The following is a 25,777-nucleotide window of genomic DNA, read 5'->3' as shown; positions in this document are numbered from 1 at the left end:
ATTCAACTTAGAACAAGTAAATACAACTCTCTCTCTCTTTTTTCTCTCTCTCTTTTTTTTTTTTTTTTTTTTTTTTAAATATGTATTTCAGTAGCTCCACATTCAAGGATCCAGAAAGAGCCAGCTTGAGGGACAGCGGGCATGGGGACAGTGATCAGGCTGACAGTGACCAAGACACTAACAAAGGCTCCTGCTGTGACATGTCTGTTAGGGAGGCACTCAAGATGAAAACTACTTCAACTAAAAGCCAGCCACTTGAACAAGGTGAGTGAAGCCTCCAATGCTTACAAAGTGTAAAGTTTAAGCCGTCATTATAAACCTATTAGTATTGCAGTTACGGTTTATCAGGGTGGAATAGCCCACTGATAATACTATCAGAGAAAACAGTAAATCTTCTAGCTAGCCCAGAGCAAAGAACACTCAGTATCTTTCGGAATGAACATGAAACGATACCGCAAGTATCCAAAGTAGATTAAAAAAAAATAAATTTGTACTTTTCTAAAATTATTAGAAAATACTTTATCTCCACTGGCATTGCCTGTGATATATTATACACAGTCCTTCTACCAAAGCGTGATTTGGAAATTCAAACTAGACGTGACTGCAACAGATAAAAGAACACCAGTCATTTACATTCCTCATGTAGTTTGGGGATGAGGAAAAGAAAAGAGACTTGGGATATCAGACGAGTAAAAATGAATCAGAAGATGTTTTCATTTCATGGATGTATTTTCCTATTTGTAATGTTGATTTCACAATTAATGGTAGTGTGAGAAGTGTCAAATAATAACATAATCTGATTTTCAATATAATTTCATTCACATTGTGTGGAGGTACTAAACATGAGTGTCTGAAACAGCTAAAATTACTTGTAACAGGACAATGACAGTGCTCTCTGACAGCATTCATTTTGACAAACAAGCATGTTTATTTCCTCAAACTCTGTGTCCAATTCATTTTTTTCCAGATGTGTTTTATCTAATATGAGGTCTTTTATTTCAAGAGACACTTCTTTTTTCTAAAGGCATCAGACAGACCAAGTACTCCAGCCTTGTGTGTGTCTGTGTTTTGCTTCTAGGCTGTAAGCAACAAAGAAGTTTGCCACTGAATTATTTTTAAATGTTTTGTATGTTTGCTACTATTTTAATTCATTGTAGGGAAGATTCTTCAGTGTTAAAGACAGTTAAAAGATTATTATATGTCAGCCTTAATAAGAAGCTATATTTAAGAATTAAGCAGAAATATATTATAAGCTTTTTATTAATTGTTGATGAATTGGACCTAGGTTTTTAACCTCTTAGCCTAGCTAGTCTCATCTGTAGTACAGTTATCAGAAAATATATGCTCAATTTCATTTTTCTGATTATGTTGAGATTGCAATATAATTTTTGCTGTGTAGAATATTTAGAATGCTGCAGTATAATTTATTCTGTATATATTTGAAGGTTGACCTCATATTTGACCTTATTTTCCAAGTAATAAATGCCAGAAAGATTATTTTTTCCTGACCTTTTGCCACAGCAACTCTCTGCTTATAATTGGACATTGATCCGTATAAAGATGCAGTACTAGACCTTTTTTTTTCTTTTCCTGTTTGAGTTTGTGTCAAATATTCTCAGTTTTGTGTAAGAAAAAGACAAAAATCTCTGGATTTTTGTCTATCAAGTATAGCCATGAAAGAGTTCTGAGAGTTTAGAAGTTTCATTAGAAAAATGATTTGCCACTCAAATCAAAAAATGTGTGGGTTTTTCTAGAAAAGAACTGTATGGCCAGAGTTCACAATATTGCAGGTTGTCCAGGAGCATCAAGCCCAATTCTGGTCAAAATATAATAAGTCTAGTAAGAAGGTTAAGTCAACCATTCCTATGGCTTTTTTTCATTATAATGCAAAGAGTTATATGGAGGTTTGCACTTGTCATTATATCTGGATGAGAGACCCTGTTCATCAAGAAAAAAACTTATTCCAGTGGTTCATAGGAATTCCTCACATTCTTATTAAACATATATTAAACTGTGAATGTTAAGTACTGTCAGCCACTGAAATGCAGCAGCGGGTGTTTATGTGAGTTTTCTTACTGAAAAAAACAAGAATGAGGATAGAGAGATAAACTACTTTTTTCTTTTTCTTTTTTTTTTTTTTTCCCCCTGAAATATAATTACAAATGGTAATGATATCCATTTGTTTACTTGTACAAACTCTTCCATCTCAAGTGTGCTGTAGTAAAATCACTGGCAGGTTATGAAAACTGAACCTGCAGTGAGCACCTTGTGGGATTACAGATCATTGCAGTAACAAATGTGGTGCAATGTGGTGTTCCCAATGAAATCAATGATCGCTTGTCATTGAGCTTAGTATGATTAGGGTTCTCAGCTCAAAGTAACTTTTCCCTTTTGAAAGAAGATAAACAAAATTGCTTTCTCTAGTCATAAGCCAAGTTGAAGGAGGGTGAGGAATATGATATATGTGATTAGGATAGAAAAAGGATTGAATTTTCTTTAGAGAATTTTTTTTTCCAGGAAAAGGAGATGGACAGCTTGCGGGAGACAATTCTCTCCAGCAGTTCCTGAAGCAGTACCAGAAGTTGTGGTTCTGTCATCATTCTGAGTTGTGTGCAGGGATGGGAATTCACTATTTTGTAGCAAATTTTCAGACTTGATTATTGTTGTTTAAAGATATTTAAAATAGCTTGACTTCTGCTATTAGAATAGTGCTAATTATTAGATCTTCTGACATTTTTGAAAAATGATCAGGATTAACTGTTAATTCAGTATCTTGACTTGAGGTTCCTAATTTAAAAATTATTCAAGTTGGAGTTTCCCATCCCCTGTATGTAATTCTGAACACAATTGTCACCAGTCAAACTCTACCTATAGCAGTAATAAGAATGCTAACGGTACCAGTAGTTTAACTACAGTTTGTAGCAACTGTAGCCCAGACAACTTGAGAATTAAATGATCATACTGAGACAAAAATTGTGTCAGTAGCACTACAACAATTGTGCTTCTATCAGTAACAGAGAAGTAGGAAATTTTATGAAAAAATAATTTTTGTAGACAAGAGATCTGATTTCAGCATGGGATGGGAAGCAATCAAGCTTACTTTATGATTTCCATTAAAATAGTGAAAACAGTGGATGGTAAAGCCTCAGTAAGTTTGCTATTGAAATACTTGATTTCAAGGAAAATATGTCCAGATAGCAAGTTTTGTCTGGTGGTGACTGTAAACATTCACACAAATGGGAAAGATAATACAAATTAGATATCATTATCAAGTGCATATGAAAGCTTATCACTTGACCTTTATGGAAAGAAAGAGGAAAAAAACCCCAACTCTATAAAAGTTACCAGGACAGTAAGTCTCGTGTTAAAATAAGCATGTCCCATTTTAGTTATCTCAACCATATATCCTCTTGCTGTGAATTCCAAGCCACTTTCTGCATAAAAATATCTAGCTGTCTCTTAAGCTTACTTATGCTATCTGAATCAGCTGTCTTACTAAGCAGCTTGTTCCATATGTCTGCTACTCTTTCAACAGAATAGTTTTAGATAGACTTGTTTTGTTCTCCTCTCTTTTTTTCACTTCTGTTGCTGAAACTTTAAACCCTATCACTAGTTTGGACAGTTTGAGATCACCCTACTTATAAGTCTTACAAGAACATCTGTCAAATAACCTATTTATTTCACCTGAAGTAGCATATATTTTCCACATTTTATATTTAAATAACAGATTAATGGTTTTGTTTGGTATGGTTTAAACGTTACAGCAATAATTTGTATTTCTTGAAAAGATAACCAAAGCTGAAAATGATATTGTAAACCATAAATGATATCTACAAGGAAGCAGTACAACAGCAAGATGTACATTTTATACTTTTCTTAGTGAATTCTGGATAGGTTTACCTTATAATCAGTAAAACAATACAGAGTTAGGGACTTTTCTGTAGTAACTCGTAAATCATTGTCTTTGTTAGATTTTCACAGGATTTTTTCCTTCCTTTTCCTTTTGGTTTTTGCTGCCTGTGTTTTCTTCCTTGAGGTGGGTTGACCCTGGCTGGACGCCAGGTGCCCACCAAAGCTCCTCTATCACTACCCTCCTCAGCTGGACAAGGGGGAGAAAATATAACGAAAGGCTTGTGGATTGAGATAAGGACAGGGAGACCACTCAGAAATTACTGCTGTGGGTGAAACAGACTCAATATGGGGAAATTAGTTTAATTTATTACCAATCAAATCGGAGTAGGGTAATGAGAAATAAAAACTAAATCCTAAAACACCTTCCCCCCACCCCTCCCTTCTTCCTGGTCTCACACATTGTCTCTGCCACTCTTTCCTCCTCAGGGAGAGGACTCTTCACACTCTTCTCCTCCTCCACCGTGGGGTCCCTGCTAAAGGAGACAGTTCTTCATGAACTTCTCCAAAGAAAACCCAATACATTGCTTTAACATAAGTCTACATTTTCATGTCATGTCAAAAATATCCAAGGGATTAAGTGTCTCCAAATTCGGTAGCTTTTTTGCTAAGTTTTTGCTTTATCACTGTGCATTATATCTTTCTTCAAACACATTTGCTTGCTGTCCACACCTGCATCCCATAGAGGGGGCATTTCTGCATGCGCTGTTGCCTTGTTAACAGTAGCACGAATCCTGAGAATAAATGGAAAATGGAAGCACCTCCTTGGAGGAAGGGTAAAAGGAAACTCTTTAGCATTCTTGTCCTCTAGGACCTCTATTGCTCACTAGGCTTCTCTGTTGAACAGTACCATTTTAAGCTAGGATATAGATGGCTAGTATAAAAGGACCATAATGTGTCTTCAGGGAAAAAAGAGACATTAAATATAGCTTAAAAATACAGTGCTTCCTTCTTCATTGTCAAAACAAATACACATTTGCATCACAACTGGTGCAATCCTGCATGCAACAGTTTTAGGAATAAAATTTATTTCAGTGTTACAGAATCTCTATGAATACTGTTAACTTATCAGTTTGTCCACTGAACACATTCACAGAATGTGTTTGTAGTAACTTGTACATTTATATTCTCAGTTTCTAAACAGAAATGATCCCTGAAATCCAGTATCCTGCATTATCCATCTTCAGCAGAGCAGAAATTATCAGAATTTTTTACCAAGATTTTTTTGGAACTATCCATTGATTTTCTTGCCATAATCTTGCTTGAGTCTGTAGGATAATTAAAATCCATTCTGTTTAACTGAGTGAGAATCACTCTAGACTGGTAAGTGTAGAAAGTTCGTCAAGCAAATTTCTGCTGTCTGACATCATCACCAATGCTTTCCATGCCATTGGGGATGACAGGTTCTTTTACGAGTACATCAGCTTAATGAGGTAATGGAAAAAGAAGATTGTGGAGAAATACTTCTTTTCTAAGTTCTCAGAGCTAGTGATGGCTTCTACTGAGAAACTAATGGAAGCTGGGAGCCCCCCAGATCTGACATAACCTGTGAAATATTTTGTTCAACATTGCTTCCTCCTATAGGTTTGGTTCTTTTGTGGGTTTTTTTGTGGTTTTTTTGTTTGTTTTTTTGTTTTGTTTTGTGGTTTTTTTTTTTTCCCCTGGACAGAACATCGTCTTTCACATTCTCTCTGTGTCTAGAATGTCAATATCTGTCAGACTGCACTGCTTGCTCTGATGTCACCTAAGAGTCTTTACGTCCAGGACTATAATCCCTTTCAACTCTCTTACCCATTACACAGTCAGGTAAGGTGCTAACTTGCTGTTGTACATCAGGACTTGCATACAATACCCATTCTTCACTTTCATCTGATTAATTGTTATCCAGGCAAGCTACAAGGGCAACTTAATTGTATTGAGAGTCTCTTTCTTTTTCTTAGTATGACTTAGTAATAGTATCTGTTTCTAGCACAGAATTCTGTAAATTCTGGAAATGGTTAGGTAAAGCCCACACAAAATGCAATTTATTCCCCACCACCACCGCTTTCATTTGTTCCTTTCCACACATTTTTCTCTCTCCTTTTTTTGTTCTGTGCTTTATGCAAGCACGTGCGATCCTAGATGAAGGCTAGCATAGGTCAAAGACTAACTTGTCTATTCTGTAACTGCTTCTGATTGACCAAATTTGTTATCAACACCCTGGAGATATTTGATTGTCACCTTATTCTCATAGTAGGATTTTCAATTTAAGACTGAAAATGTATGTAGAATTACAGACTTTTATGAAGATTAAGGTCATATTTATATTTGTTTGATGTCTACTCCACTGTGTTTAACAAATTAGTTATGACATTTAAGCCAGTTTAATGGCTTTAAGAAAAGTATGAAGCCAGTACTTCCTTCCTACTTTTCTGCTGTATTGTTCAGCGAAACAATACTTCTAAATTTTAGAGAATTAGTGGCATTATTGTTGGTCTCATCCTTCTTATGAAGTCCTTATTGAATAGTCACATTGAAACTTCTATTCATATTAAACTTTTAAATTAATATATTTCACTTTTAGTCAGAAGAGTACTTATAAAAGTTTCAAATGTTCTAAGCGCCTTGATCTCAAAGACTCATTTAAAGTTGATCTAGGTAACACTTTTGCAAGACTTCCTTACCTTGGCTGAGCTAGGCTATGTAAATGTTCGTAATGTCCTTTTTTGAGATAGATACCAGATAATATTAGCCCTTTGCACCTAAGTTAATGATCTAGAGAGAGGAATACAGGTCAGTTGCCTTTGCTGTACAGATAATTTTTATAACCTTTCTCATGCTAATATTCAGTAATCTATGACATATTTGTTGCTGTATTATGTATTGAGCAAACTATATGATGGATTTGGGCAAAATAATGACAAATTTCTTTTGGTATGGTAATCACTGGAATGGTAATCAGGTGTGCTTCAAAGCAGAGTCCAGTTTGGTGCTTCCTCGTTAGAGATGGGACAGCTTCCCTCTGTGGTGTGCTCTTCTTGTAAGTATATGAGCAGCTTTGGATTTCAAGCAAAGCTACCCAGGTGAGGAAGGAGAAGTTTGAAAAAACAGGTGTTTGTCCTAAAAAAAGTCAGAAAAGGAAGTGAAGTGGCATCCTAATGGAGAAGGGATGGATTAGTTTAATACCTTGACTACTTACTTATCTGCCTTCGTTGATACAAAATAGAAAAGCAGGGCAAACATTCTGGCAGCTGAAGTGACAGTGAATACACTTTGCATCAGAGTATCTTAGCCTATTATTGCCGCCTGTTATTGCCTATTATCTTGCTTTTCAACTGGAGTTGAGTTCTGCCAAACCAGGTTTTTAATCAGGTGCATGTTTCAGCATCTGGCAGATTATTATCACCTTGTATCTAGTAGCAGTGAAGTTTTGTGAATAGCATATCCCACATTTAATTAATGTATTTATCCACGAATTAGGGGGGGGATTTCTATAACTGACTTTCAAAACATACAGAAAGAGCTTTCTGCATCTATACATGCACAAAATATGTCACTGTGACACAAAGAAGGGATTATAGCCATTCAGCACAGCTTCATCTATGCACCATTTGATGTGTTATGTTATATTTTTCAGGTAATTTCATTTCTCCCCCCATTATTCCCATTTATTTTATAATTACAAATTAATTCAGTGGTTGAAAATTATCTTTATTTTTGCCCTATATTTTGTTTTCATTGGAAGCCTCACCACCGAATCAATTTAGATTGATCATTACTAACACCTTAAGAGGTTGAGACTGTAGCAATAAAAGTATTAATAACTTTTAGAGTTTTCTTTGATTAGCTTATGTGCAAATTAATGCAAAACATACACTTTAGGGTCACAAGTCTATTACCATGTCTCATGTCTGAGATGAAAGTGCAAATTCTAACATTTGGGTGCTGTAGGTGTTGGTGTTCGTTTCTTCATGTTTTACTTTAAGAGGCAACAGAGTAGAATATCCCTCCCTTGTCACTGGTGTAAATCTCATTACTTCCTTTCTCTACTCCCTGTTTTGACACCACCTTTCCCACGACTGAGCACAGTCATTGTACTGCAGTTTGTTCTTGGGAGGCTTAGAATCCATAAGTTATCTTTTGGTTTTATTCCCATTAGAAAAGCAAGAGAAGGATTTGCAGTTCTCAGTAAGACGAGGCCCTTGTATGTCAAAATCATTATCTTCAGCTAACATTTCTTCTTTTCAGATTCTGTTATAAATTGAAAGAAAAGTGGGGGCATAGAAAGATCAACAACTTTTGAAACAAGGAAATCAGAAAATAGATAGTTTTCATTGTTTCAGGCTTTAGGCATTTCCCTGGGTGGTAAATGGATGTTCTCTGTCTGTGCTTACTTTTGTTAATGAAAATTTTAGGGCATATATTCATATATTGGATGGATACTTAATATCATGGAAGCTATTGTAACAGGACTAGAGAGTCTATTTCTGCCTCTTAGTCTTTGTCTGAAAATGTCCTTGTATGGTGTATTTACAGTTTCCTTTTAATTGAACATACACAGAATTCTAGTTTAAAAAACATGTATGAGAGTATGTCTATTCAGTTATATAAAGGAGACAATTAAAATAAATATAACATTTTGTCTTCTCATTCTCATTTTAAATCAAGATTTTATGATTGCATCTCCTTTTATTGAGTCAGCAGAAAATACAGATATGATGAACAACAATATTAGTCAAGTTTTGACACAATCCTATTCCAGTCACATTCTTGTTACTAAAAGGAAGGAATATTCTGCAGATGGAGTTACTGTAAGGCTGAAACGCATTAATTGGAAACCTGAACTTGGACTGTAGTTATCAATAGTTTTATGTCCAGCTGGGGAAGACATAACAGAATAAGAGACGGGAGTTAATTATTCCATTCAGCAATGCTTCAGTTGGAATAATTCTAATTATATTTTATTCTTCTGGAACAAAGCATATCTCCGAATTTCTGTGTACAGTAATCCAGTCTGTCCTTTTCCTGCCTCTTTTTCTGTGTACATACTACTTTTCTCCTATGTCCTGGTTTGCAGAGGGAGAAAAGTAGTATAATTTAATTTGGGCCAGAGTTGCAGCACATTTTAATTAGTGACAAGCCACCATACTCAGTTTGTAGGGATATTTTTAAGAAAGATCTGGACAAATTCAAAATCAACAAAGAGGTAGAATAACGGCAGAAAATAGAAGCTTACGAAACGTGGCCTGTGGGTGAAGTTTAAAAGAAGTGTTTGTTTAGAATTTGTGTTTATTTAAATGAACAAAGTCTGGGAGGAAACATAATAAAGTCTTTGTGTATAAAAAAAGTTGTTATAAATAGGATGGTGATTGCTTTTTCATTCCTTTTTTTTTTTTTTTTTTTTTTTTGTTGGTTTAATTTGCTGGGAGAGCTATTTAGGTTACATATGAGGGAGAACTTTGCTATAAAGATAGCTAGGTACTGTAGCAGGCTACCCACGTAAGTTAAAGAATCTCCGTTACTGGCAGTTTTTAAAACAGGTTAAATACACATTTGTCAGCGGTAACCCAGATTTATTTTAACCTACCCAGGACCAAAGGATCCATTCTAGCCCTGCTTTTTATGATGCCATAATTAAATGTGAGGATGCAATGTATTGTCTAGTCCTGAGTAAAACATCCTGAAAGGCAACATTTGCACTGACCTGTTCTTCAGCTTTTTGTCTGCAAACATCTGCTACGGGAAGAGCTCACCATGTTAGAGAATCTCAGGGAACGTGGATTACGTGGTGCTTCACAACAAGAATCCCCAGTACAATATAATAGTACTTAGCATTTAACGTGGACTTTGCTCAGAGGCAGAGCTGCAGCATGATTAACTAATTACTGCTCAGTGAAACTTTGTCTATTTTCTATATACTCCCTGTACATCAGTGATATACGCATGCAGTGTAACAGCGTCTGTGCACCTACTGCCCATCCTGATTTCCAGAATGGCAGAACAGCTGGTTTCCATTCCCTGCTGCTGCTTTCTCCTATTCCAGCTGCCGCACTCAAATAACCTCCCTTCCCCAAGTGGGCTTCATATGGTTTGAAAGGGACTTAATGTACCTCAGTGCATAGGGAACTTTTGATGCATATTTCATCATGTTTCAGTTCTTTCTACAGGGAACACTGCATGTATAACAGATGTTCCCTGACTACTACCCTTTCCTGAAGGTGACATGCCCTTTTTTGTGTTTCATCTCTAATGTATATGGAGCTGGTAGTGCTTGCGTGGTACTAAAAAACACTGCTCCATGGCTGCCCCTGTGCTGCATGCCAAGCTATATTTAATTCCATCTGCTCCCCTCTGCAGCATGAAATGGAGAGGAGCATATGCCCAGTATAACCAAGTCATACTGTGGCACAGAAAAAAAACCTCCTTTAGTTAAGACAAGTAAATGTATTTTTAAAATTTATTATTTTTAAATTTAGGACCAGATTCTTCCAGCTTTTTTGTACAAAAACTGTCTCATATAAATCAGTTGGGAAGTTCATGTGAATACATGGGGAAAATCCTTCATCTCTTAATGTTTCTTTTAATATTAATAGTGTATATGTACATGTAGCATTCATGTGTTTATATATGTACACACACTCATGCACAAATACAGAAATAAGACATTGTTAACTCATGTCCCTGAAAATTTGATTTTGCAATCTATATGGAAAACTGAAAGCTTTAAAACATTGTATGTTTGTTTTAAAACTGCAAATATGAGAACAATTCACAAATTTTTGTTTACATAAAACTACTTTCATCATAAAGCTTGTTTTGGGGAAGTATAATACTGCTGAGGCAAAAGCTGTCATTTAAAAATATAGTATACAGTTAAAAAACAGTATTTAAAAAATGAAGGTTCTTATACATAGTTAATAATGGATAGTACTGTCCATATAATGTACATATATAACATTTTATATATAATAATATAATGGCAGTGTCTGCTTAAATATTATAGGGATGTATTAGATTTTTAGAGGGTAGTCTATCAACTGTTTCTCAGAGTTTTGAATTATATTTTTCATACAGACTTTTATTATCTGACCCATTTTTTGCTTGAACAAATGAATGTTGTTCTTACATAAAAAGTGCGATTTAGGTTGCACATTGGACATGATCTCTAGGCAGTTACACAGTCCAAACAACCTTCCAAGCTCTGAGTCAAACATACAGACTAAAACCAACACAAAGTGGAATTGTGTCTGGTCTGATACTATGAAGAGACTTTTTCAGCATATCTGTAATCTGCGTGGCCTAGGGAAGCATATATTGGATTCGTGTGCACTGCTGAATGTGACTAGTCCTACACTTCATGTGTGAGATCAGTTTTAGCACATGATATTTCTTTTCTACTTTACCAGTTTGACTTGAAGTGAGAATTCTGTCCCTTCTCCCTATGATATTTTGTTGTTGTAAGCAAAGTTCAAATAAAGACAATGAAGGTCTATATGTTTATCCAAAATAACTTCTAATTTAAAGAAGAAATAACTTTTATTTTGTTCTCTCTCTCCCCCCACCCCGCCCCAAGTTATATAAAATTCATACTGCACCCTTATAATAACTCAGGAAGTACCAGCTTCACATCTCTTTTATAGGAATATTTTACTTACAGTAGAAATTTTGAACATGTAATATGGGAAATCATATTATGTGGCCCTAATAATATGTCCCTTTTGAGCAGCCACTCCTAAAAAGGACCAATATTTTTCTCTATGAAAAAACTGAGAAATAGTCTATGAAATCAATTTCTGTCAAATTCTCAGCCTGATTTCTTTTATAGACACAGTATTTGCCCATAGGGAAATAATTTCAAAAAAGGCAAATTAAAACAGTTTAACTAAAATATTTATCATAGAATCATAGAATCATAGAATGGTTAGAGTTGGAAGGGACCTTAAAGATCATCGAGTTCCATCCCCCCTGCCATGGGCAGGGACACCTCCCACTAGAGCAGGTTGCTCAAAGCCCCATCCAGCCTGGCCTTAAACACTGCCAGGGATGGGGCATCCACAACTTCCCTGGGCAACCTGTTCCAGTGCCTCACCACCCTCGCACTAAAGAACTTCCTCCTAATATCTAATCTAAATCTCCCCTCTTCCAATTTAAAACCATTAGCCCTTGTCCTGTCACTACATCTCCTGACAAAGAGTCCCTCTCCGGCTCTCCTGTAGGCTCCCTTCAGATATTGGAAGGCTGCTATGAGGTCTCCCTGGAGCCTTCTCTTCTCCAGGCTGAACAACCCCAGCTCTCACAGCCTGTCTTCATAGGGGAGGTGCTCCATCCCTCTGATCATCTTACATCAATTTGTAAGATTTGTGTCTATGTTATAAAACACAGAAAGTCAAATGTGACCCTGAGTTATGTCAGGTACCACTTCCTTTCCTCTCTATTCTCAATTCAAAGTTTTATGACCCAACAATGCCTGGGTGCATAGGAAAGGCAGACGTTTTTGAGGGGAAGTGCATTGAGTAGAGAGGGATGGAGAAAGAGAACTATATTGAACACTAAGACTACTGCTGTGAGGAAAGCTCTAAATCCAGCTTAATATGGCAGTGCGCTGCAACTACTTTTTGCTTCTAAAGAGTACCGCAGAGTAGCCAGACCACACTACTGAATTGTACCATAAAAATTGAAACAAAAAAGAATATGTAAAATTGATAATGCATATCCTTAATATATACTTTTTTTTTTTTTTTCATTCAGGCTTATAATAAACAAATGAGGACATTCTCAAAACATATATTTCAATGGGATAACACTGGAAACTTCACATAGTAATGTATCGTAAAATGTATTACAGATTGCAACTGTCCCCAAAGCAAGCATTATTATATTAACTTAGTACACTTAAATTTAACATTCATTACAATTTTCAACTGATAAGAAAATATTAATAAAAATGCAAATTTTGAACAGAAGTATCAAAAACTTTGAAGCATGTAGTAAAAACTCAGTTATCATTGTCCGGTTATTTCAAACTAAGAAGAGAATTTGAGTAGTTTGGACTTCCAAAATAAATCTTATCTCAAAATTTTCTGGATTCATGATATTTCATGTAAAAATAAAATCCCACAAAATGTTTAAGCCTAGTTATGGATATATAGTTATAAAATTTGTGAATTTTGCCTATGGATACCTTTCCCTTATACAAAACTATTGATAATATCCATATTTTTGTTACATTCAGAGTCTATATATTCATTCTTTATTAATAATATTTAGTTTTATTCCTTTATTTTTAATCTTATGTGTTTTATTTTGTGTACATTCACATTTTTTCTTAGTATATGGAGAATAGCAGAAATATATATATTGCTAGAATTTTGACACAAGAGTCTCTCAAAGACAAATTAGACGATCAGTGAAAATTGGGAACCCACATTACTATTATTTTTAAGAACTCTTACCCCATTGCTAATTCACTTTTATTTTACTGTGATCTCAGGAGATGTGTAACCTCTTTAAGTAAGACAAAATAAGCTACTATTTAAAGCTTAAAAATTTCTTTGCTATTTAAAACGTAAAGATTTTTTAATTTTTTTAAAGACATAGCTTCAGATGTCAGTAGAATTACAGATCATTGTAAATTTATTGCATTTCTGTAGCTTTTCACAGGTATACATGGCAACAGTAGCTGGCTCATTGTTTATTAAAAAGAAGACTCTCATATTTAAACTTTTTGCAAGTACATTTGAAAGATAAGTACCATACAGCTGCTTTCCTTATTGTAAACTTGATTCTTTTTCTGACATACAGAAGTACGGAAAGACAAAGAGAGAAAGAGTTGCAGGGAGAAGAAAGAGAAAAAAAATATTAGAAGTTTAAGGTATGGGAAGATAATATGCAACACAGAGCAGAAAAAAGCAAGCAATCAAAACACACTCAGATTTGTTATGAAATAGGAAACTGTCCTACTGTTAGAGGTAGTGTGCTTTCATTGAATGTAACCATCTGCCAAAAGTGATTACAATTTATATTTTTCCTGTACACTAGCTGCAATTTAATAATCCTAAATTGGAATAAATTCTATATTAGATAGGTGCTTGAGGTTTTGTGGTGGAGGCTCATCAGTCAGCAGAGTTGTACCACCTTGCCCGTTTTGAACCAATACAGTATGATTTCTATTTATAGTTATAAAGCCACAAAACATAACTTTTTATTTTTAATCCTATGTCAGGTAACATCATTCTTTTGCATAGGCTTCTGTAGCTGAACAAAAATAAAACACTTCTTCAAAACATAAATGATGATATTTTTACTTAGGTTTTTGGTGCCTTTGTTCAGTTTACTGGCAATATTTGGGAACAGAGTACTCTGGAAAATATTACAGAAGCAAAAACTTGTTAAGGTCAAGACAGCTAAAAATACTCTTCACAATCTTAATGAAATCCAGGAATTAAAAGTTTATTGCCTCTTCATTTAAAGTAAATTTTACCTTTCTAAAATAGATTCAAAACTAAGGCTTAGGTTTTCTCCTAGATATATAGTTCTCTATAAATACAAGGAAACTGGAGAAACTGGAGTTGAAGGTTTTGTTAGTTAAGGAAAGAAAAAGAAAGCTTAACAGCCCAAACCTCTACATTTTCAACCATGTTGAAGGAAAAAACAGTCCACAAGTTCTTAGGAACCTTGTACCTACCATTTCACCTACCATCTTATTTACCTCTGACCTAGTTACCCTCATACTTTATACTTAATTAGTTGATAAGCACTTTAGAATTAACAAGGGGAGCAATAGGTACTTCTGGAACATGATTCATTTGACCTGTTTTAAACGAATCACACCCTCAAATGCTCATTCCTCTCTATTGTTCGTAAAAGATGACTAACTTAGATGGAGTTCAATAATAGTGGATATCTAAAGTTATAAAAGATGAATTGCAGTTCATTGTTTTTTGCAGGAACCAGCTTTTTGCACAATGGGCATTGTTAATCCCAGCTTTTTGGCTTCCATGTCTCTTATTCATATTATAGATGTTAATGGTTCCAGCCCAATTTTATCCTGAAGTTATCATAATTAATTTGCGCAGCAAACCTTTCCCATTTCATCAGAATCATGATGTGAAGGTTGTGGTTCTCTCTTACATGTGAGAAATATGATTTCTGTTTGCACAGCTGTTGTTCCCTCTTCCCTGTATTTGCAGTTGGGAACTGTTTCTTCACTCACAAAATTGGGTGCCTGTGTAAGGTTTATAGCTTTCAATGCATTGCTTAAATATTCATCTATTTGGCTTTTCTTTTGAATTCTTATGGCCAAATTGCTGGCGCCAGAAGCAATAAAGAATAATGTGTTGGAGGTTTAAAATTAGAATCTGAGATCAACCTGTACTTTGGCTTCTAAAAAGTCCTATGTGCTGAAATGCTTTACTGAATTGACTCACAGAAAAGTGAAAAGATGGTCTTAGATTACACAGACTTCTACTTAAAATCAAAATAAATTAACATATTTTTCTGACCGTGGCAACTATTATAATTTAAGTTAATCAAATACCAAGGGATGAATAAAAACATATTAATTTGCGGATTAACCTCTATATAAGATATCTGTACCTTACATAGTGTTAATCTTCAGTAAATTTTTATAATTTTGTTAGCTGAAGTAATTCATGATCTTATTAAACCTAATTTCTTATTACATCTAAGGCAATTCTTGTATGTTCATTAAATAGCAATGGGTTCTGGAATAGCTGTTAATCCCTGGCAAATACATTTAAGAATCAACTGGCATTTCATAAACATACAATAACAATCCCATTAAATCTATGTAAATATTTATTTAAGATACTTAGGGTCTATCCTGTTGTGTCAAACCCACTCTAGTATGTGCCATTGTTGGTGGTAAGGTGAGGTTTATCTGCAGGAGTACACCTGCCACTCTCATCTCAACTCCATCACCAGAGTCAGCTGCTGGAGATGTTGCACATGCTGATACAAATAGGTCTCCTTCTAACCTTTCTGCACTGTGTCCCTGAAAGAGATAAACTAAACTAAACATATATTCATAGAGCTACGTGAATGTCAGAGTTTTCTGCCAAATATCTGTGTGAACTGGGGTTGTCATTTTTTTCTACACTTGTAGATGACCTGGCTTTGCCAGCAATACAGATAGATCACAATATAGATCTGCTCTCACAAGTTGCTATTCAGCATCAGTGTTATTACCAGTGAACACAGACTGCTTTCTTACAAGGTTCACACAGATAGAGACAGAGCTGTATTTTTGGCAAATTGAACGGGATTGTCAAGAATGTGTTACATATTTTCTCATGTTCAGAGTAACCCTAATAACAACTATTTAATTCTGTAAGTCCCCCTCAGAACTGTATCAGAGAGTAAATTGTATGCGTCGTACATCAGCCAAATACCTTTTTTTTTTTGGTCAAATACCTGTCTTTTGCTTTGTGTTTGCTCTTTCAACTTTGTTAACTGATAAACAAGTAGTAGAGTAATAATTCCATCTGGATTTTTTCCCCCCTTTAAGGTAGTCAGTTTACTTTGGGAAATTTGACTACTTTCTTCTGATGGTTTAGTTTCCTTTTTTTTTATGTACAACATGACCTTTATTTAAAAAAAAAAAGTAAAAAAAAAATATTTAATTACTTTTACAGAGGAAGAGAAGATGGAGAATACATTTAGAACAAAACCAAACAAAACTCATCCGTTTTATAACTGTTTTATTTTGTTAAACCCTTAAGTAGACAGTTTTTAATAACTATAAATTTAGATTTCAGAAATGACGGGAAATGTTCAAATTAAGATCCTGTCAAACTAATTTATGCTTTGCTATTCCCAGTTAAATTTACAATTCACAAAATATTCCAAGTTTATCTAGTTTCCATAGTGGGAAGGTAAAAATGTGCATTACTGGAAGTAGCATCAAACTTCCTTTAAATTGCAGCTTTACACAGCTTTTCATATCTCTATATGTTGTCTTGTACCATTATACATTAAAAGAGTTAACATTGACCAATTTAGCCTCTGAACATGGTTTCTGATTTGGGCTTTAGACCCCTCAGCTTTTTGAAAGTTATCTAATTTTTTTATTTCCTTTCACAGAAAATCATCAGAAAATTTCATGCTAATAAATGTAAGAATTACATATCCTATTGTTGAAAACAATAGAACAGATCAGATTTTGAAAAGGAAGTTCAGCCTAAAACAATAAGTTAATAATAATAATACTGGACATACATAATAAAAAAATATTGAGAAGGTAGCCAAATTCTCTGTTGTACATATGAAATTCTTAACAATACTTTCTGTGACTTCTCATAATCCCGGTCCCACCTGTGTTTTTCTATATCACTCTTCTAGCACAGACCATAAAATGTTAGTCCTGTAACTGTAACTCCTGTTTACTCCTGTAAAATGTATGTTATCTAGAGCAGTCATGCAGTTAGCTACATATGCATTTGATTTTATTAAACTAAATTCTTAATAAGGAATTCTTTTAATTTTTCTGGTGCAGATATTTTAATATCTTTTATTAAACTTAACTAAGCTAGTACTTAAAAATAGATCCCTGACATTCAGAATAATAGATATGAAAGCAAGAGTAATAAAAATTGCTGGGAAGGTGCAGTGCAAGCGCTGATTCAGCGACTACCACAGTGATTTGAACATTTTCTTTAGTATGTAAGATATTAATCTCTAGGAATTTAAAAACATATGAAAACAACCCTGTCTAGTAAGGGTTGAGACATGGAAGTCACTGTGAGGTAACAAAGTACAGCTCATCATACAGTCTATGGCAACTGTACTATACATATGCCCTTCACTTATACTAGCTGAAGGTAATTCAATCATCCACCTAGATGTAGCATCTGAGTCACCTTGTGGAATTTCCTGTCACTCAAGCGATTGCGCAAAGTCTTTAGGACAATTACACCCCTGTGCAATTAAGGGTCTAAAGAAAATAATGCAAGAAAATAAAAAAGACATTTTTCCATCAAACCTGGGTGGATTTTTGTTCCATGAATTTGCCTAATTGTGTGACTGACCCTTTGCATCCATAATGTCCTGCACAATGATCTCCACAACTTACTTAGGTGTGTTCACAAACATACAGCTGTTGATTGAAACCTGCCACCTGATAATTTCATTGAGAGTGCCTAGTTCTTGCTTTAGGAGAAGCAGTAAATAAGTGTTTCCTGTTAGTCTTCCCAGTGACAATCATGATTCAAAAATCTTTTCATATTTTCCCTTTGTTGTGTTTTCTCCAAGCTAAAAAAACATAGTCTATTTAATCTCTTCTTTTACGAAAGCCTTTTCATAACTTTGATCATCTTTGCTGCCCTTTTTTATCTTTTCAATTCTATTATATTCTTTTGAACATGGCATGAACAGAATTGCATACAGAAGTCTAGACACAGCAGCTGTGGATTTAAACAGAGTAATGTTTTGTGTTATAATCTCTATTCCTTTTCCAAGATGTCTTCTAATTCGAACTGATCTCTTGATGAGCTATGAGCTGTCATCTTCATTTAACTGTCCAAAAAAAATACAAAGATCAGTTTTAGAGTCCTAGTTTGTGTGTTGAGAGTTGTCACTGGTTTTCATCATGTACATTACCCGCATTTGTCGACACTGAATCTCATGTGTCATTTTACTGTAGTCATTCAATAGCATGACATCTATCTGGAGCTCTTCACAATCATTCTCAGATTTTACTACTCACATTTGTCTGGTACCAAAGTTAATTTAAGTGATAGTGTTACAATGTTCCAATTTCATATTTGGGTTTCGTATGGTCTGCTTATTTGTTAGGAGTCATCTTACCTATTTTCTTGAAAATTTAGTCTATTAATCTTTCAGATGCAGGCAGTTTTTATGACTCATTTCTATCCCCCAAATAAATGCATTGTGGGAATCTCCCTAGGCTCCTTCTTTTCAAACCTATTTTCCTTTCCCTTTGTCTTTTTCTTTTCTTTTATTTTTTTTAGGCGTGGGTACTTATCTTTTTTCAGTGTTGTATTATCCGCTGATTTTCCGTCAGCCCTACTGATCCACTGATTCTCTGGAAGGCTTTCATTTTTTTCTGATTTTTTTTAAATTCTCCTCATTGCTTGCTGTGTCGTGCACAAATTATCTTAAAAACCTTTTCTGTCCTTCCCTGCAATATTGTAGCATTTTGTTTTTCTGACTTTATGCATTTTTCTCTTCCAAATTTGCACACAGTTCCCTCTTTTTTAAGAGTATCTTTTTACTTCTAACGGCCTCCTTTACTCTGCTGTTTCACCTTGCTGGCTATTTTTCTGTCCTTTAAAAGTGTTTTTGATAAGTGGTATACAGTTACTCTGAACTCCTAGTACAGTATCTTTAAGCACTATGTCATGCTATCTGCAAGCATTTAGTCTTTTAGTCGTCCTTTTCAACTTCCTTTTAAAAAGCTTTGTCATGTTCAGGTAGTTCCCATTTTTTTAAAGTAAAATGTTACTATAGTAATTTTTTTTTTTTTGCCTTTTTCTTTTCTACAAGAGACATTGAATTTGAGTGTTTTATGGCCAGCGTTGCATTGTAGCATGTAGATAATTAGATTTTCAGCGTGGCCTGTTGAATGCTAAAAAGTAAATCAAGTAAGCGATGTTTATCCTCTTGTGGACTCTTCTACTAGTTGTTTTAAGTGCAATGTACTTCATCATTCCTATATAATTTGTATCTTGGCATTATAATTACACTGAGTTCCACTGGGTATTTTCCTTCTACTGCCTCTGTAAGGTATCTGTTTGATCACATTCCTCACTTAGAACCGGCTGCTGCAGTTCTTATTTTTTAGACTTAAAAACCATATAAAATCAAGTAAATATTTGGTTTTGGTCTGGTGACAAATTTTTATCCCTGTTCACTTGGGATTTTATTTGTTGAAGTTTTTCTTTTTTTCCGTCTCCAAATATGGCTAACTTTTACTCTAGCCTTTTTTTTTTTTTTTTTTTTCCTTTTTGGGTGCACAGTTTGTGACTTCACTGTAGCTGACAAGTTATCTGAGATAATGTGTTTTTCTATGCCTGTCACTTGTCTTTAATTTAAAACCACTCTCTTATAACCAATTCAAATGTCACCAGTCTTTTTTCTGTGCTGGTTTGCATGATACCTACCCTTCTTGGATGTGTTCCATTCATTACAAACATTCCCTTAGTAACTAATTAAAATATACTTTCCTCTTATCTAAGTCAATTTTCAACCCAAAAAAAGTATAGGAGATTTAGTGTCTAAAATCAGAAAGGAGAAACAGAATCTTTGCAGAAATGTGGGAATATTTCAAAGATGTGATGTTATTTTCAATTATTTCTTAGGCCATAACAGAAAGACAGGGGAAGACAAAAAAAAAAAAAAAAAAAAGAAAAACCCTCCACATTTATTCCAAATCAATTATAGAGAGATCCATAGCTATCTCATTTTCATCTTGAATTTTATCTTTCATTTGTGATTCTATTGACTCAAGTCTGTCTCTTCATAATGAATTTTTATGAAAGAGAGACTTGATAGTTATACCTGTTGCTAGCATTCAAGTAAAAATGCAATTTTTTCCTTCCTTTTTCTGGAAAAAAATCCCACCTTATATTGGTAGTCTCCAATGGCTGCCACCAATTTCCAGTTTTCAGCTCCTTCTGATTTTTATTCTCACACTTCTTGGAAGTTTTGGCAAATAGAAATAACGTTTTTAAGTACATGTAGTGGCAATGTCCTTTATTGCTTGGTGTTTCAGTAATAATGCACATTAAAGATAATATTTTAATGACATTTTTACTGTTCCTCTGTTACACAATTTGCCAAATGCCTATTTTAGGCTTTTTCCTTACCTTGTTGTCATTTTGACTTTCCTCACCCTTGAAAAAATACTGGCAGAGTTCTTTCAAAAGTTATTGTTGCAGAATTCCACTCAGGAATGCAAACATCCATTACTATTATTACTATTTTGCTCATTCTAGCACGATTCTGAATGTTTTTAGTTTTTTCTATACTGGAGCAGCTGTGAAAATTGTCCAAATTAGCATTACAGGTGGATTAGACAAATCACTTTAAATCTCTGTATAGATATCTTTATTTGGGCTTAAAATACACTTAGTTTGGTTGATCTTAAATTGGCTCCAAAGTGAATGAGTGTAAAGTAAATAAGGAACATTTTATTTCTGAATAGGAATAAGATTAAAAATAAAGAATAAGAGTGTAACAATAAGAATATAAGAATATCCACATAGTGGTTTAATGCGATTGAACAAATCTCCTTTAAGTTTGCCCATTTAATTGATAAGGATTAATTTTCCAGAGTGTTTCAGGGTAGCCTCAGCCAGACGTACATGTGTTCTTACGTACTCTGGTGTTCATACATGTGCTGCAGAGGTCTTTCATCAAAGTGATATCTCAGGGTGCTTGTCTACCTGATGTCCACTCCTGCTTTATGGGCTGTGGTGGGATCTGTTTGGGTTGCTGTGGCTCCTGACTATGCTTCCATAGCTTCATGGGGTTTGCTGCAGCTTCGTGGCTGCGTCTGGCAAAGAGAGAGTCAGAAGACACCAAAGAAGCATCTTGTTAATCCATCTTTATTCACCATTGCTCAGATCCTGTCAGGTAACACCCTCATAGCCTTACCTTGTGCAAATAAACCATAGGTACTCTGATCCTGAAACTGAGCTTCATGATCTGGCTACAGACATACTTGTAGTCTCTTCTACCCTGCAGCACAGAAAAGTCACCTCCTTTTGTAACTTCCGAGGCTCTTTTTCACACAGTTTTTGTGAGGGTCCAAGGTAAAATCCAAGAAGATTAGAAGGATCACACAGTCGGGATTCCTGACTATGCTGACTTCTGAATCATGTCTAAAACAGCCTGGCAGAGTGATAGCTGGCCCAGGACAAATGTGTGCCCCATATCGTTCCAGTTGCATCAACATTATAGGTAGAGTAGTTACATGGTATAGACAGTTTCCTGCTGCAGCATTTTTACATTTACTAACCCAGATCCAGCCAAAGAATCCATAGAGCAAGAACCAACATTTTGAGTTCCACAGAGTGTCGCTCACATCTTCTTAGACAAGGATAGGAGTGTCTCAGTTTATCTGAGGAGTTTTACATTTTTTCTTAGATTCTCATCCAATTACTATATATATTCATGTGGAACCTTAGGCAAAGTAAACTTCTTTCCATTTCTGTTTTAAAAAGAGGTTACAATAAAACCTGAAACTTGTGGAATATTTGACCCAGTCATGTCCCGTTAATAGCTTGCTTGCTGATTCAAACGAGCAATGCCATCAATCCTGTATTTGGGATTTCCTTACTGAAAAGAACAAAACAGGTCTGAATGTAAAGCTATGGTACACTGCACTGTCAGGTTGAACAGCTCAAAGGTAGACAAGGCTACCTGCAACTCTGTTCAGCTGAGCTTGAATTCCACCCTGTTGCATGCTGAGAATTAGCATTATATGCTTTATTCTCAGTGGTGACTGCCAGCCGTGTAACTCTTCAAGCATATCCTGCCATTTGTTCTATCCAGCAGAAATGGTTTTGATTTCAAAGTAGCTCTTCCAGCTATTTTGTAGGAATAGTGTGCAAGAAGAGCGAGGCTGGGCAAACAATAAATAAAAATTGACAGTAGTGTTATACAAAAGGAAACAAAATTACTCCCATTTCCTTGTAAAACACGTGAAGATGTAAAAAATGTCAGTCATTTCTAGTGAAAAGATAAAGACTTGGTCTAGTGGAAGATGTCCCTGCCCATGCCAGGGGGGTTGGAACTAGATGATCTTTCAGGTCCCTTCCAACACGAACCATTCTATGATTCTATGATACAGCATTTTATTAAGTACAGTATGCTAAAGTCAATAGGATTCAGATCTTACCTACCACTTAATTACATAAAAGGTGTCTCTTTTCACAACCCGTGAGAACCAGCTACCTCAATCATTTAGATATCGACTTGACCAAACTGTGAGACCTTTTTATTCTCAACTGCTCACTGGGACAAAATCTGGGATGGGACCCCACACCTCTGTTTTTAACTCATTGCACCCCGATGTCCATTAAAAGAATAGAAATTAGGATGTGGATGGGGAGCTGGAGGCAATATGTACATCCTATAAGTTTGTACACCATATATGCCATGGTTTGTACACCATACACCATATGTACACCATATAAGTTTGATGCAGCCATGGAGGTGTTAATGACAGGCTCAGCTTTCCACCCCTTAGCTTACAGATGTGGCATGTTTTATTTACTGCTGTTTAGCTTCAGTTTTTCTTTACTTTCATTATTATTCTTGCTTTGATTACTTCCTCAGTATAGGAGAATCTGACTGGAGCCCCTGTTTATTTCTTGTGATGTGTCTTTTCCATCAAATGACAGCCATCAACTGAGAACATTTTATTTCTGGTCTTGAGAGCTTCACACTCGTGAGAGTGGCCTAGAGGGACACAGCTGTCTCATTGTGCAGTGAACAGAGAATTATTCTCAGATGCATGCTGCTCAGCAAAGCCTTAAATATTGTGGCCAGGTTCTTGAACTGGCATTGAAAGTAAATTAAGAACCAGTGGAAAATATGAATTTTTGATATGATAGGTTGTGGTAGCTTGTCCTTTTAAACAATTGATTTTCTTGTTCTTTGCATATTACGCTTGTGTTCCTGACTCTGATTTCTATGTAATGCTAACTACAACAGTATGAGCAGGAAGACATTATCACACTGATGGTTGTTATCAAATCCATTTCTTTTTAAAAAAGACAATATTTACTGAGGTAAAAATGAGGAATCCCTGTTCCTTTCTCTGCATGCCTAATGAGAACTTGAGACTTTGTACTACTTGGGTAAACACATGGTATACAATTCAAGGAAACAGAAGTTTTACCTAACATAGATATTCAGAATGTTCTTTTTTCTTCCATCATCATACTCTTCTGCAGCTGGCTGACCTTGAACCAGTTATTTTTTGCCCTTTAGATTTTATTACACCTTTCTGATGACATTACTTCAGAAGCAGATGTAAGGCTAGGGTCCCTCAGTTTGTGGCTTGTAGCAGCTGTACCTATACTGTCTTCATAAGGCATGTAGAAAGCATGTAACTTGTGGTCCCATATTACTTGGGGAGACTCCTGTCCCTGCTGTGAAGAATTCACATCTTAGAAGTCCCTTCTGTGACCAGCTTTCTTTGGCAGTGGAGGAAGCTATTGCCTAGGAAGGAGGATTGCTAGGAAGACATTAATATGTTTAAAACAAGAAGGAAACTTTTAACATTAAAGGGAGAGATAAAAATGTGCGTGACTGTCCATGATAAGTGTTAGCTCCTGATGACCACATGGTCCATCACAGTCTCTCCAGTGTTAGAAAGTTACTTTCACCATTTTAACTGGTCTAAATCAGTTAAACAGTCCTTGTTCCATCAACATGATAGGTTCCCCTTTCTCCAGCTGGGGATTTTAAAGGAGATAGGGCTCATGTGGTCCTGCAGCAAGCCAGTTCAGGAAAGTGAACTGACAGAAAACAATTTGGATTTTTTTTCTGGTCTTTTAGCCACTTGAACTTGCTCACCATAACATTAAAAAAGGGTAGAAACACATTCAGAGTGGATGCCAGGCATAGCTTTACATATTGTGGAACCACAGCCTAAAGAAAAGAAAAGCTTGCTTCTGTCAGAACTAGATCTTTTCTAATGATGTTTGCTAGCCTGAAAGGTCAGGAATCCACACTGCAAAGCTGCTTAAAGCAAAACAAAAAGATGGCAGCTGCCATGGTTATTTTACTCCTCTGGGTAAAAATCTTATTTTTGACCAAATGAAGAAGTGGACAGTTACTTCAGCCTGTTGCACTTTATACAGTTTTCTGGAATTAGACACATATTCTGGCACAGAATTTTTCATGTGCATTTTCACAGATGCTGCAACAACAAAAAAAAAGGCCTTCATTCATCTTCTGAAAAAAATCACATCCTTTGAATAGAAGTCCCTGCTAGATATAGGCAAGATGTTGCAAGGTAGTCTCAAATTATTTTACAATATCTGTTCCTGCAGTTTTGTCCTATTTTATTTTATCTTTCTAATCTAAGGTACTTGTTTTGCATTCAGCATGAATGAATACCCATTCTGAGTATGCAAAAAATGAAGGTCTTTTTAAGTAGTAGGTTGGATTTTCAAATTACCAACCAGAATTACAGCAAGATGGAAACTATCATTGTGTAAAGTATGAGACATCAAACTCTTAAATGGAATACATTCATATTATGGCATATTTTAAAGGACACGTCTCAATTATAAATCTTATTTACATATAAGAGTTTAAAAGTTCCACTATTATTCATTATTTATTGTTTTATATTTGTATTACAGGCCTCATCAGATTACAAGTTCCCTTTTGCTATTAACTACTCAAGAAAATGTGTACTTTCATCATTCTGGACTGAGCAAATGGTGCAAATTTCTGCTCAGTTTTTACTTCTGTTTAGAGTAATGACTTTATGTTCTCCCACCTTAAATTGGGCAATTATAAGGATATCAAAGAATAATGTATTTTTCTTGCAAACCATGAATGGCTACTGTGAAATTATTTGTTTCCCAACAGAAAATTCATATTTGGACTACAAAGAAACAAATTTAAAATAATTTTAAAGATTCCAACATCTATAGCAGACAGATTTTGCAAATGAAATATAAGTGCAGATACAATGCACCTAGTCAAATGTGTTAAAAGTCCAAAGGTGCTAATAGCAAACTTTAAAATTATTTTTATTTAAGTAGTCTAGATAAAGAAGGTAGACATTCCACTTTTAAAGCATGAGTTTTTTTAATGTCGCGAGTATTAGAGGAGATACGTTATGAAAGAATTATAAAGGGAAATCTACATTAGGAGCCATTTCTAG

The 25,777-nt window shown here is 35.1% G+C and overlaps 1 protein-coding gene across 1 annotated transcript in view; it reads left to right on the top strand.

The window, feature by feature from the left end:
* PCDH17 (protocadherin 17) overlaps positions 1 to 25,777 on the top strand; it is an 87,888-nt gene that overhangs the window by 27,390 nt on the left and 34,721 nt on the right. Inside the window, exon 3 of the mRNA XM_074153148.1 lies at positions 92 to 264. Coding sequence (XP_074009249.1) covers positions 92 to 264 — 173 coding nt within the window. The remainder of the gene's footprint in view (positions 1 to 91; positions 265 to 25,777) is intronic.

This window comes from Numenius arquata, chromosome 1, assembly GCF_964106895.1.
Source record: "Numenius arquata chromosome 1, bNumArq3.hap1.1, whole genome shotgun sequence".
Taxonomy (NCBI): Eukaryota; Metazoa; Chordata; class Aves; order Charadriiformes; family Scolopacidae; genus Numenius; species Numenius arquata.
This window is presented reverse-complemented; position numbering and strand designations above follow the sequence as displayed.